The following is an 11744-nucleotide window of genomic DNA, read 5'->3' as shown; positions in this document are numbered from 1 at the left end:
GCTCAAGGGCGGAGGAGCGGGAAGTGGAAGAGATGCGGTGGAGAGCATCGTCGACCTTTCTAGGGGGAAATTGTTGCGGTCTTTGAAGGAGGCCATCTGGGTTGTACGGTATTGGAACTGGTCCTCCTGGGAGCAGATGCGGCAGAGACGAAGGAATTGGGAATATGGGATGGCGTTTTTACAGGGGGCAGGGTGGGAGAAGGTGTAGTCTAGGTAACTGTGGGAGTCGGTCGGTTTACAGTAAATGTCTGTGCTGATTCGGTCGCCCGAGATAGAAATGGAGGTGTCTAGGAAGGGTAGGGAGGAGTCTGAGATGGTCCAGGTGAAGGTGTTGGTAAAGTGGATGAACTGTTCAACCACCTCGTGGGAGCATGAGGCAGCGCCGATCCAGTCATCGATGTAGCGGAGGAAAAGGTGGGGTTGGTGCCAGTGTAGCTGTGGAAGGTGGACTGTTCCACATATCCTATGAAGAGGCAGGCATAGCTGGGGCCCATGCGGGTGCCCATGGCTACTCCTTTGGTTTGGAGGAAGTGGGAGGATTGGAAAGAGAAGTTGTTCAGAGTGAGGACCAGTTCAGTCAGTCGAAGGAGGGTGTCAGAAGGGTACTGGTTGGTACGGCGAGAAAGGAAGAAGCGGAGGGCTTTGAGTCCTTCGTGATAGGGGATGGAGGTGTACAGGGACTGGATGTGCATGGTGAAGATGAAGTGTTGGAGGCCAGGGAAATGAAAGTCTTGGAGGAGGTGACAGGCAGAGGTGGTGTCCCGAAGGTAAGTGGGGAGATCTTGGACTAGGGGACAGGACAGTGTCAAGATATGCAGAGATGAGTTCAGTGGGACAGGAATAGGCTGAGACAATGGATCGACTGGGCAAGCCAGGTTTGTGAATTTTCGGTAGGAGTTAGAATCAGGTGGTGCAGGGTTCACAGATGATGAGTTTGGTGGCTGTGGATGGAATACCCCCAGAGGTGACGAGGTTGTGGATGGTCTGAGAGATAATGGTTTGGTGATGGGAGGGGAGGTCGTGGTCGAGGGGGCAGTAGGATGAGGTGTCTGCGAGTTGGCGCCTGGCTTCAGCAGTGTAGAGGTCGTTGCGCCAAACTACCACTGCGTCCCACCCTTGTCTGCAGGTTTGATGGTGATGTTAGGGTTGGAGCGTAGGCAGTGGAGGGCTGCATGTTGTGGGGCAGGAAGTTGGAGCGAGTACAATTAAGTCTATTTTCTTTCTCCTGCAAGCACACAATTCACCATTAAAACCCTAACTGGTATGGCTTCCTTATATTTAAATACCACTTCATCGTTCTGGTTATCACATCTAAGAAAATAATGCTACCACACTTTGCAGCTCCACTCGTTTTTACATACTTCATAATAACTTTAACTATGATGAAATAACCAATAAGTAATAGATCAGGTATGACACTTGCTAAGGATGGTCTACATCTGAACCAGACCGGAACCAATGGCCTTGGGGGAGTTTTTGCTGTTACTGTTGGGGAGGCTTTAAACTAATGTGGCAGGGTGCAGGGAACGAGAAGAGAAAACAATTAGGCAGCAAGGTGGAGACTGGAGACGGTAAGAATCATGAAGATAACATTAATAAAGGGAAGAGTAGGCAGAGAGCAGATGAATGCAAAAGAACTGATGGCCTGAAATGCATCTACTATAATGCAAAGAGTATAGTGTGCAAGGCAGATGAACTTAGGACTGGTGTCTGGGAGTATGACTTTAATGCAATCACAGAGACTTGGTGGAAGGAAGGACATGATTGGCAACTAAATGTTCCAGGATATAGACGCTTCAGACAGGACAGGGAGGGAAGAGAGTGGAGTTCCATTGCTGGTCAGGGATGATATCACAGCGGTGCTAAAAGGAGGACACTATGGAGGTCTTTGGTAGTGAGGCATTATGGATGGAGCTGAGAAATAAGAAGGGTGCAGTTACATTGTTGGGGCTGTATTACAGGCCTCCCAACAGTGAGCGTGAGGTTGAAGAACAAATAGGTAAACGGATTATGGAAAGATGTAGAGGCAATAGGGTAGTGGTGATGGGAGATTTTAATTTTCCCAACATTGACTGGGATACACTTAGTGTCAGAGGTCTGGATGGGGTAGAATTTGTAAGAAGTAGTGTCCAGGAAAGTTTTCTAGAGTAGTATGTCAATAGTCCGACGAGGGAAAGAGGCCATATTGGACCTGGTACTGGGGAACGAGCCAGGATAGGTGGTAGAAGTTGCGGTGGGGGATTTGTTTGGGAACAGTGACCACAATTCTGTAAGTTTTAGAATATTCATAGATAAAGACGAGAGTGGTCCGAAGGGAAGAGTACTAAACTGGACCAAGGTCAATTAAATCAAAATTAGGCAGAGGCTCAGAAATGTGGATTGGACACAGCTGTTTGAAAGGAAGTCCACAATTGAGATGTGGGAGGGTTTGAAAGATAGGTTAAAGATAGTGCAGGATAGGCATGTCCCTTTGAAAACAAGGGATAGGAAAGGCAAGATTCATGAACCATGGATGACAGGACAAATTGTACGACTAGCCAAGATGAAAAGGGAAGCGCAATAAGGTCTAGGTAGCTAAGAACAGAACCATTCCTGGAGGAATATCGGAAGAGTAGGACAAGTCTTAAACGAGGAATCAAACAGGCTAAAAGGGGTCATGAAATAGGTTTAGCAAGCAGAATTAAGGAGTATCCCAAAGCATTTTATTCTTATAAGAAGCAAGCAGGTAACTAGAGAAAGGATTGGTCAACTAAAGGATAATGAAGGAAGGCTGTGTGTCGAACCTGAGAGAATGGATGAGATCATGAATGATTACTTTGCATCAGTGTTCACTGAGGAGAGAAACATGATGAATGTTGACATTAGAGATAGATGTTGGATTAGTCTGGATCACATTGACATAAGTAGGGAAGATGTGTTGGGTTGGCTAGAGGTTATTACAGTGGACAAATCCCCAGGATCAGATGGGATCTATCTCAGGTTGCTGAGGGAGGAAAGAAGAAATAGCTGGGGTCCTGACAGATATCTTCGTGACATCCTTAAATACAGGTGAGGTGCCAGAGGACTGGAAGGTTGCTCATGTTGTCCCCCTGTACAAGGAGGGTAGTAGGGATATTCCGGGTAACTACAGATCAGTGAGCCTGACATGGATAGTGGAAAAGTTGCTGGAGAGGGTACTGAGTGATAAGATCTATTTATATTTAGAAAAGAATGGGCTTATCAGTGACAGGCAACATGGTTTTGTGCAGGGGAGATTGTGCCTTACCAACTTAATAGAGTTCTTTGAGGAAGTGACCAAGTTGATAGATGAAGGAAGGGCTGTTGATGTCATATACATGGACTTTAGTAAGGCATTTGATAAGTTCCCCATGGTAGACTAATGGAGTAAGTGAAGTCACTTCCCCATGGTAGACTAATGGAGTAAGTGAAGTCACATGGTGTGTAGCATGTTCTAGCTAGTTGGATAAAGAACTGGTTGAGCAACAGGAGACAGAGAGTAGTAGTTGAAGGGAGTTTCTCGAAATGGAGAAAGGTGACCAGTGGTCGTTTATGTATATCATGAACGATCTGGAAGTGGGCACTGTTGGTATGATCAACATGTTTGCAGATGACACAAAGATTGGTAGAGTAGCAGAAAGCATAGGGGACTGTCAAAGAATACAGGAGGATAGAGATAGACTGGAGAATTGGGCAGAGAAGTGGCGGATGGTTTTCAATCCAGACAAATGTGAGGTGATGCATTTAGGCAAGACTAATTCTAGAGCGAATTATACAATGAATGGAAGAGCCTTGGGAAAAGTTGATGGGCAGAGAGAACTGGGAGTGCAGGTCCATTGTACCCTGAAGGTTACTGCACAGGTGGATAGAGTGGTCAAGAAGGCATATAGTATGCTTGCCTTCATTGGACAGGGTATTGAGTATAAGAGCTGGCAAGTCATGTTAAAATTGTACAAGACTTTGGTTTGGCCGCATTTAGAATACTGTATACAGTTCTGGGAGCCACATTACTAAAAGGATGTGGACGCTTTGGAGAGGGTGCAGAAGGTTTACAAGGATGTTGCCTGGTATGGAAGGTGCTAGCTAAGTAGAGAGGTTGAGTAGGTTAGGTTTGTTTTTATGAGAAAAAAAAAGGAGATTGAGGGGGGACCTGACTGAGGTTTACAAAATCATGAGTATAGACAGGGTAGATAGAGACAAGCTTTTTCCCAGGGTGAAGGATTCAATAACGAGAGGTCACACTTTCAAGGTGAGAGGTGGAAAGTTTAAGGAGGATACATGTGACAAGTACATCACATGGAGGGTGGTGAGCCTCTAGAACGCTTTGCCAGCGGAGGTGGTTGAGGCAGGCACGGTAGATTCATTTAAGATGCATCTGGATAGATGCATGAGTAGGTGGGGAGCAGAGGGATACAGATGCTTAGGAATTGGGTGACAGGTTTAGACAGTAGATTTGGATCGGCTCAGGCTTGGAGGGCCGAAGGGCCTGTTCCCGATTGTAAATTTTCTTTGTTCTTTTTTGAGTAAAATGTGAAAAAAAAAAGTTACATCTGCATCATATACCCATAAAAGGTATGAGAAAGATAGGTAGTTTTACTTTTAAAGTAAAATACAGACAGTTTACCTAAAAAAAAGATGGACTCAAGGTTGAACATAGGAGCAGTTGTGGCCCTTTGTTATGGTTTCAAACAGGCCTGACTCTCAGTTGGGCACATCTCTGGATAGCCATTAAGATGCAAACAACTTTAGCCAGGTCCTGATAATTGTCCCTTTTCATTCTCAATTACAGTGGCTCAGTAACAATATCTGATAGAATTGGCAACCTCAAATGGAAATACAAATAAAAGACTTCATCCCACATTGTACGGACAACAGAAACAGCATTGCCTTGGTCACATGACAGAAACTGGTTGATGACAAGAGTACTTTATTAATTCACAAGGACAACCCACAGGAATTTGTCTGGGATGCAAAAATTAAAGAGGAGAGACATCTTGAATCAGAAAAAAGGGCCATTACTCAATTGGAGACTGGTACAATTGAGAACAGAAGCGAGTCAAACAGTCAGGGCAGGTAGGGACAAGGCAGGACTAATAAATTAAACTGCATTTATTTCAATGCAAGGGGCCTAACAGGGAAGGCAGTTGAGCTCAGGGCATGGTCAGGAACACAGGTCTCAGAAGATATGGTTCAGGGATGGGCAGGACTGGCAGCTTAATGTGCCAGGAAGGATAGAAAGGGAGGCGAGAGAGGAGGGAGAGTGGCATTTTTGATAAGGGACAGCATTACTGCTGTGCTGAGGGAGGATATTCCCAGAAATATATCCAGGGAGGTTATTAGGGTGGAACTGAGAAATAAGAAAGGAATGGTCACCTTATTGGGATTGTATTATTAGACCCTCTACTAGTCAGAGGGAAATTAAGAAATAAACTTAAAGGAGATCTCAGCTATCTGTAAGAATAATAGAGTGGTTATGGTAGGGGATTTTAACTTTCCAAACATAGACTGGGACTGCCATAGTTATTAAGGGTTTAGATGGAGAGGTATTTGTGAAGTGTGTACAAGAAAATTTTCTGATTCAGTATATTGATGTACCTACAAGAGAAGGTGCAAACCTTGACCTACTCTTGGGAAATAAGGCAGGGCAGGTGACTGAGGTGTCAGTGGGGGAGCACTTTGGGGCCAGTGACCATAATTCTATTAGATTTTAAATAGTGATGGGAAGAGGATAAACCAGATCTAAAAGTTGAAGTTCTAAATTGGAGAAAGACCAATTTTTATGGTATTGGGCAAGGACTTCCAAAACTGACTGCAGGCAGATGTTCGCAGGGAAAGAGACGGCCGGAAAATGGGAAGCCTTCAAGAATGAGATAACGAGAGACCAGAGAATGTATATTCTTCTTAGGGTGATAGGAAAGACTGGTAGGTACAGGAAATGTTGGATGACTAAAGAAATTGGAGGTTTGGTTAAAAAAAAAAGGAAGCATATGTCAGGTATAGACAGGATAGATCGAGTGAATCCTTAGAAGAGTATAAATGCAGTAGGAGTATAATTAAGAGAGAAATCAGGAGGGCAAAAAGGAGACATGAGATAGCTTTGGCAAATAGAATTAAGGAGAATCCAAAAAGTTTTTACTAATACATTATGGACAAAAGGGTAACTAGGGAGAGAATAGGGCCCTTCAAAGATCAGGAAGGCGGCCTTTGTGTGGAGCCGCAGAAAATGGGGGAGATACTAAATGAATATTTTGCATCAGTACTTACTGTGGAAAATAAGATGGAAGATACAGACGTAGGGAAATACATGATGACACCTTGCAAAATGTCCAAATTACAGAGGAAGTAGTGCTAGATGTCGTGAAACGCATAAAGGTGGATAAATCCCCAGGTGTACCCTAGAACTCTGCAGGAAGCTAGAGAAGTGATTGCTGAGCCTCTTGCTGAGATACTTGTATCATCGATAGTCACAGGTGAGGTGCAGAAAGACTGGAGGTTGGCAAACGTGGTGCCACTGTTTAAGAAGGGTGGAAAGGACAAGCCAGGGAACTGTAGACCAGTGAGCCTGACCTCGGTGGTGGGCATGTTGCTGGAGGGAATCTTGAATCAATGTATTTGGAAAGGCAAGGATTGATTAGGGATAGTCAACATGGCTTTGTGCATGTGAAATCATGTCTCACAAACTTGATTGAGTTTTTTGAAGAAGTAACAAAGAGGATTGATGAGGGCAGAGCGGTAGATATGATCTATATGGACTTCAGTAAGGAGTTTGACAAGGTTCCACATGGGAGACTGGTTAGCAATGATAGATCTCATGGAATACAGGAAGAACTAGCCATTTGGATACAGAACTGGCTCAAAGGTAGAAGTCAGAGGGTTGTTTTTCTGACTGGAGGCTTCAGACCTGTGGAGTGCCACAAGAATTGGTGCTGGGTCCTCTACTTTTTGTCATTTTCATGAATGGTTTGGATGCGAGCATTAGAGGTACAGTTAATAAGTTTGCAGATGACACCAAAATTGGAGATGTAGTGGACAGCGAAGAAACTCATTGACCAGATGGGCCAATGGACTGAGAAGAGGCAGGTGGAGTTTAATTCAGATAAATGTGAGGTGCTGCATTTGGGAAAGCAAATCTTAGCAGGACTTATACACTTAATGGTAAGGTCCTAGGAAGTGTTGCTGAACAAAGACCTTGGACTGCAGGTTCATAGCTCCTTGAAAGTGGAGCCGCAGGTAGATAGGATAGTGAAGGCGGCGTTGGTATGCTTTCCTTTCTTGGTCAGAGTATTGAGTACAGGAGTTGGGAGGTCATGTTGCGGCTGTACAGGACATTGTTTGGCCACTGTTGGAATATTGTGTGCAATTCTGGTCTCCTTCCCATCAGAAATATGTTGTGAATCTTGAAAGGGTTCAGAAAAGATTTACAAGGATGTTGCCAGGGTTGGAGGATTTGAGCTATAGGGAGAGGCTGAACAGGCTGGGGCTGTTTTCCCTGGAGCATCGGAGGTTGAGGGGTGATCTTATAGAGGTTTATAAAATCATGAGGGGCATGGATAGGATAAATAGATAGATAAAGTCTTTTCCCTGGGGTTGGGGAGTCCAGAACTAGAGGGCATAGGTTAAGGGTGAGAGAGGGGAAAGATATAGAAGAGACATACAGGACAACTTTTTCCACAGAGGGTGGTACGTGTATGGAATGAGCTGTCAGAGGAAGTGGTGGAGGCTGGTACAATTGCAACATTTAAAAAGGCATTTAGATGGATATATGAAAGAATCATGGAGTCATAGAGTCATAGAGATACACAGCATGGAAACAGACCCTTCGGTCCAACCCATCCTAATCTAGTCCCACCTTCCAGCACTCAGCCCATATCTCTCCAAACCCTTCCCATTCATATACCCATCCAAATGCCTTTTAAATGTTGCAATTGTACCAGCCTCCCACCCTCTGCGTGAAAAAAAAGATACTGGCTAATGGTAACTCCAAGTGAAATGGACGAGCCAAATAAATATCGTGGCTACAAGAACAGGTCAGAGGCTAGGAATCCTGTGATGAGTAACTCACACCTGACACCTCAAAGCCTATCCACGATCTACAAAGCACGATTCAAGAATGTGGCAGAATACTTACCACTTTCCTGGATGAAATCAACTGCAATAAACACACAGGAAGCTCGATACCATCCAGGACCAAGCAGCTCACTTGATTTGCATCACACCCACAAATATTCACATTCCCCACCACAGAGAAGCAATGTGTATTATCTACAAGTTGCACTGCAGAAAATTCCTAAGGCTCCTTAGACAGCATTTTCCATATCATAACTAATACCATCTAGAAGAACATGGGAGCAAATAGCTGGGAATACCATAGCCTGCAAGTTCCCCTCAGGACCGCATGCTGTCCTGACTTTAAAATGTCACTTTTCCTTTGGTGTTGCTCAGTCAAAATTCTGGAATTTCCTCCCCAACAGCTGCATCTACACCAAATAGACTGTACAAGTTCAAGGCAGTAGCTCATAGAGATCTTCTCAAGGGCAACTAGGACAGGCCATTAATTCTGACCCAGCCAGTGAACAAATAAGGAAAATAGTATAGATGAAGCCTTACGCATGTTTATAAGATATGATTCACTGAGTATAACTATGTTAGGCTGTTATTTGTCTAGTCCATGGAATAGCTTTCTCAAATTTGTCATAAGTCCCCAAATGTTGGCAAGACAGACTTTGCAGAGTCAAGAGATCATAGTTTGCCATTTTCATTTTATCATTGCATCAGTCAAGTTTCATTCCTTTATGATTTTTCTGTTTGGTATAATTGAGTATTTTACTGGGCCATTGCAGAGGGCATGGAAGAGCCAACCATATTTTGTGGGTCTGGAGTCATGTATAACACAGGCAAAGGTAATGAAACAGATTTCCTTCCCTCAAAGGCATTAGTGAACCAGATGGACACCATTATGGGGTCTTTTTGATCCTAGATTTCTTAACTAATTTAAATTTCAGCAGCAGGTGAAATTTCTGTTCACAGACCATAAACCTAAGTGATGAAGGGCTTATACCCGAAACGTTGATTCTCCTGTTCCTTGGATGCTGCCTGACCTGCTGTGCTTTACCAGCAACACATTTTCAGCTCTGATCTCCAGCATTTGCAGACCTCATTTTCTCCTCATAAACCTAAGTACCAGTCAAGCAACACTACCACTTCATGTCAAAATCCCACAAGTGTTTCCACTTCTGGGAACCTCTAAAACTAAGGGCTTTAAGTAGTAGATGGTCCCCAACAATGAAATATTCAGGACAATAATTTTAGCTAGAGTATGGTTACAAATACCACATGGAGCATTTGAGGCAATATAGCATAGACCCTGTAAAGGGAAGATAGAGAAGGACATGAAAGATTAAGGAATAGGACAAAATGCAGATAGGATTTGATAAAGAAGCAAGTGTGGACTCAAACTAGTTGAGTTGAATGGCCTGTTCTTCGAATAGCATAAAATTTGCAGTTAATGTTATAAGAACAGCACTGAACAATTATACTCTAGGAATCAATAATCCAACACGTGTGGCATTGTGTGAATTTTATACAAACAGGTATAAAAATCAATATTGATAAACACAGCAAAAAAGAAGAATATTCTTATGTACAGCTCCAATTTGTTTGATGACACTTTCGATATTTTATATTTACAAGCAAACCACTTTGCAGGAAAATGAATTCCTGGAATCTTAAGATTATGCCCTAGAATTAGATTGTTTTCCCACCATCTTGCTGAAATCAGGCAAAGGAGAAATAGCAGCTGAGAGAAAATCTGGTGCAGAGGTCAGCCAAACCATCCTACCTTGACCTATACTTTAGTCCCCTGGTCTCCAATGTCTTACTACACAAATGATAGCAGAAAAACAAACTACTAAATACTAAACTAATTTGCCTACTTTCTTGTACTGATCTCAACCCATAAAGACTAAAAAGACAGACAGATGGTTATCCTTTGAATGACTATGATAGCCTGCTGGACCCCTTTAAAAAAGGAGGGGGAAAGGTGTCAAGCCAACATCCATCTTCTTCAGTCCCAAATACACACTGATCCAAAATGAAAATGAAAATACTGAACACAGATTCAAAGTTATTACGAGTTCAAATTGTGCTCTTTTCAAGTGCTGAAGAGGCATTTCTACATATTCAGGTTTGCATCAGAAGTCCAAAATACATTTTCAGGCAAGCTAGATCAATGTTATATTTTAGAGCTTTTCCAATCATGATTACAAAACTACACAGTCATTAAATTTTCAGTATCCGTACTCTTATGTGAAGAGAACCCCAAATTGACCCTTAAAAATACAGCACACTCCCCCAACTTTCTTACCTGAGTAAATCTTCTTACTAAGCAAGTCTTTCCTACGCCAGCATTTCCAATCAAGACAATTTTAAATAGGTAGTCATAATCTTCCATACTCATTTACACACCTAGAGGAGGACAAGAAACTTTGGTTACATCTGAAGCAAAGTCTGAAGTGTTCTTCAGCTATCTGACATGAATAAGTAAAATGATAGTAGTCATTGCATAAACAAATTCTCTCAAGTTAGAAGCTATTGTCAGCCATATTGCTGGGAAATGAATTGCCAGTAATGGGAATTGTACTGAAATTATATTGGCTCAAACCTTCCAATCAGAGTCAGAACCTCATTGAAGACAAAATGTTGCTACTTCGTTCACAGAACTTCTCCGACTGAACTTCGAAGGCATAAGCCTTCCCAGACAAAACCCTGTCTTTTACAACATGATTAAAAGATCTAAAAGTCATTGTGAAAGCACTTGAGAAAAGGGTAAGTAAATCGCAGAATTGTTTTGCGAGGGTAGGGTTGTAGTGGTGTTGGTGGGGGCCAAAAGAGTCAAACCAGATGGGTTCAGCAAAGTGGTGAATTTGGCAGAGATGGGGTTGATCAGTTTTATAGTTGTTTGGGAGTTACAGCCAGTACTGGTTTTAATCCCTCTAATATTTCCTAGGATTCTGTCAAGGTAATTAGGCACAATACTACAGATGCTGGAAATCTGAAAAAAAGAATGCTCTATTTTCCTCTCTACACATGCTGCCAGACCAGGGTAGCTTCTCCAGCTTTCCAAAAGGTATTTAAGTTGGAATCCTCAACAGTAACAACTCTAACTCAGAATGGGGATTTGGGAGGATTCCAAACAATTGCCCGTTGGAAGCTTCAATTTCCAGGGCAATTCCTGCAGTGTCAGATACATCAGGATCTCTGTTATTCTGACACTGATTCTGTAATCTATGCTTCAGCAATGACCATATTGGAAGACCTGGGCCATTAGAATGCTTTTTGCTGATTTATAGTTTATAGTTTTATAATGCCAAATCTCAGAAAAAAATTCTCAAGGGGTCAGATTAAAAATGTTTTATCTATTCATTAGTTATTTCTAATCTTGGACAGAGTTTTTTTTAAATTAGAGAGAGTAAATATTTAAATACAACTAGTTTGTCATGATGCAGATTTTTAAAAAAAAAATGTCCAGGCAAATGTGAACTTTGGGTTTTACTCAAGTTAAAAAGAAATACAGTTCACCTAGATTAACTTTTAAATTTCAGAGTCTCAAAATAAACAAAGGAAACACAACAGAAACACAAAGTCAATGCAACAGCATTTGTGGACAGAGAACTCTGAAGAGTCAGATTGAACTCAAAGAGAAACTGTGTTTCCACAAACACTACCAGACCTGCTGAGTTATTCCAGCT

The 11744-nt window shown here is 42.5% G+C and overlaps 1 protein-coding gene across 2 annotated transcripts in view; it reads right to left on the bottom strand.

Annotated features, from left to right (window-relative positions):
* rab30 (RAB30, member RAS oncogene family) overlaps positions 1–11744 on the bottom strand; it is an 87411-nt gene that overhangs the window by 31359 nt on the left and 44308 nt on the right. For both annotated transcript variants that reach the window (XM_043691648.1, XM_043691649.1), the window contains exon 2: positions 10361–10461. In XM_043691648.1, the coding sequence (XP_043547583.1) occupies positions 10361–10453 (93 nt within the window). In that variant the 5' untranslated portion in view covers positions 10454–10461. The remainder of the gene's footprint in view (positions 1–10360; positions 10462–11744) is intronic.

The sequence above is a fragment of the Chiloscyllium plagiosum genome, chromosome 6 (genome assembly GCF_004010195.1).
Source record: "Chiloscyllium plagiosum isolate BGI_BamShark_2017 chromosome 6, ASM401019v2, whole genome shotgun sequence".
Classification (NCBI taxonomy): Eukaryota; Metazoa; Chordata; class Chondrichthyes; order Orectolobiformes; family Hemiscylliidae; genus Chiloscyllium; species Chiloscyllium plagiosum.
This window is presented reverse-complemented; position numbering and strand designations above follow the sequence as displayed.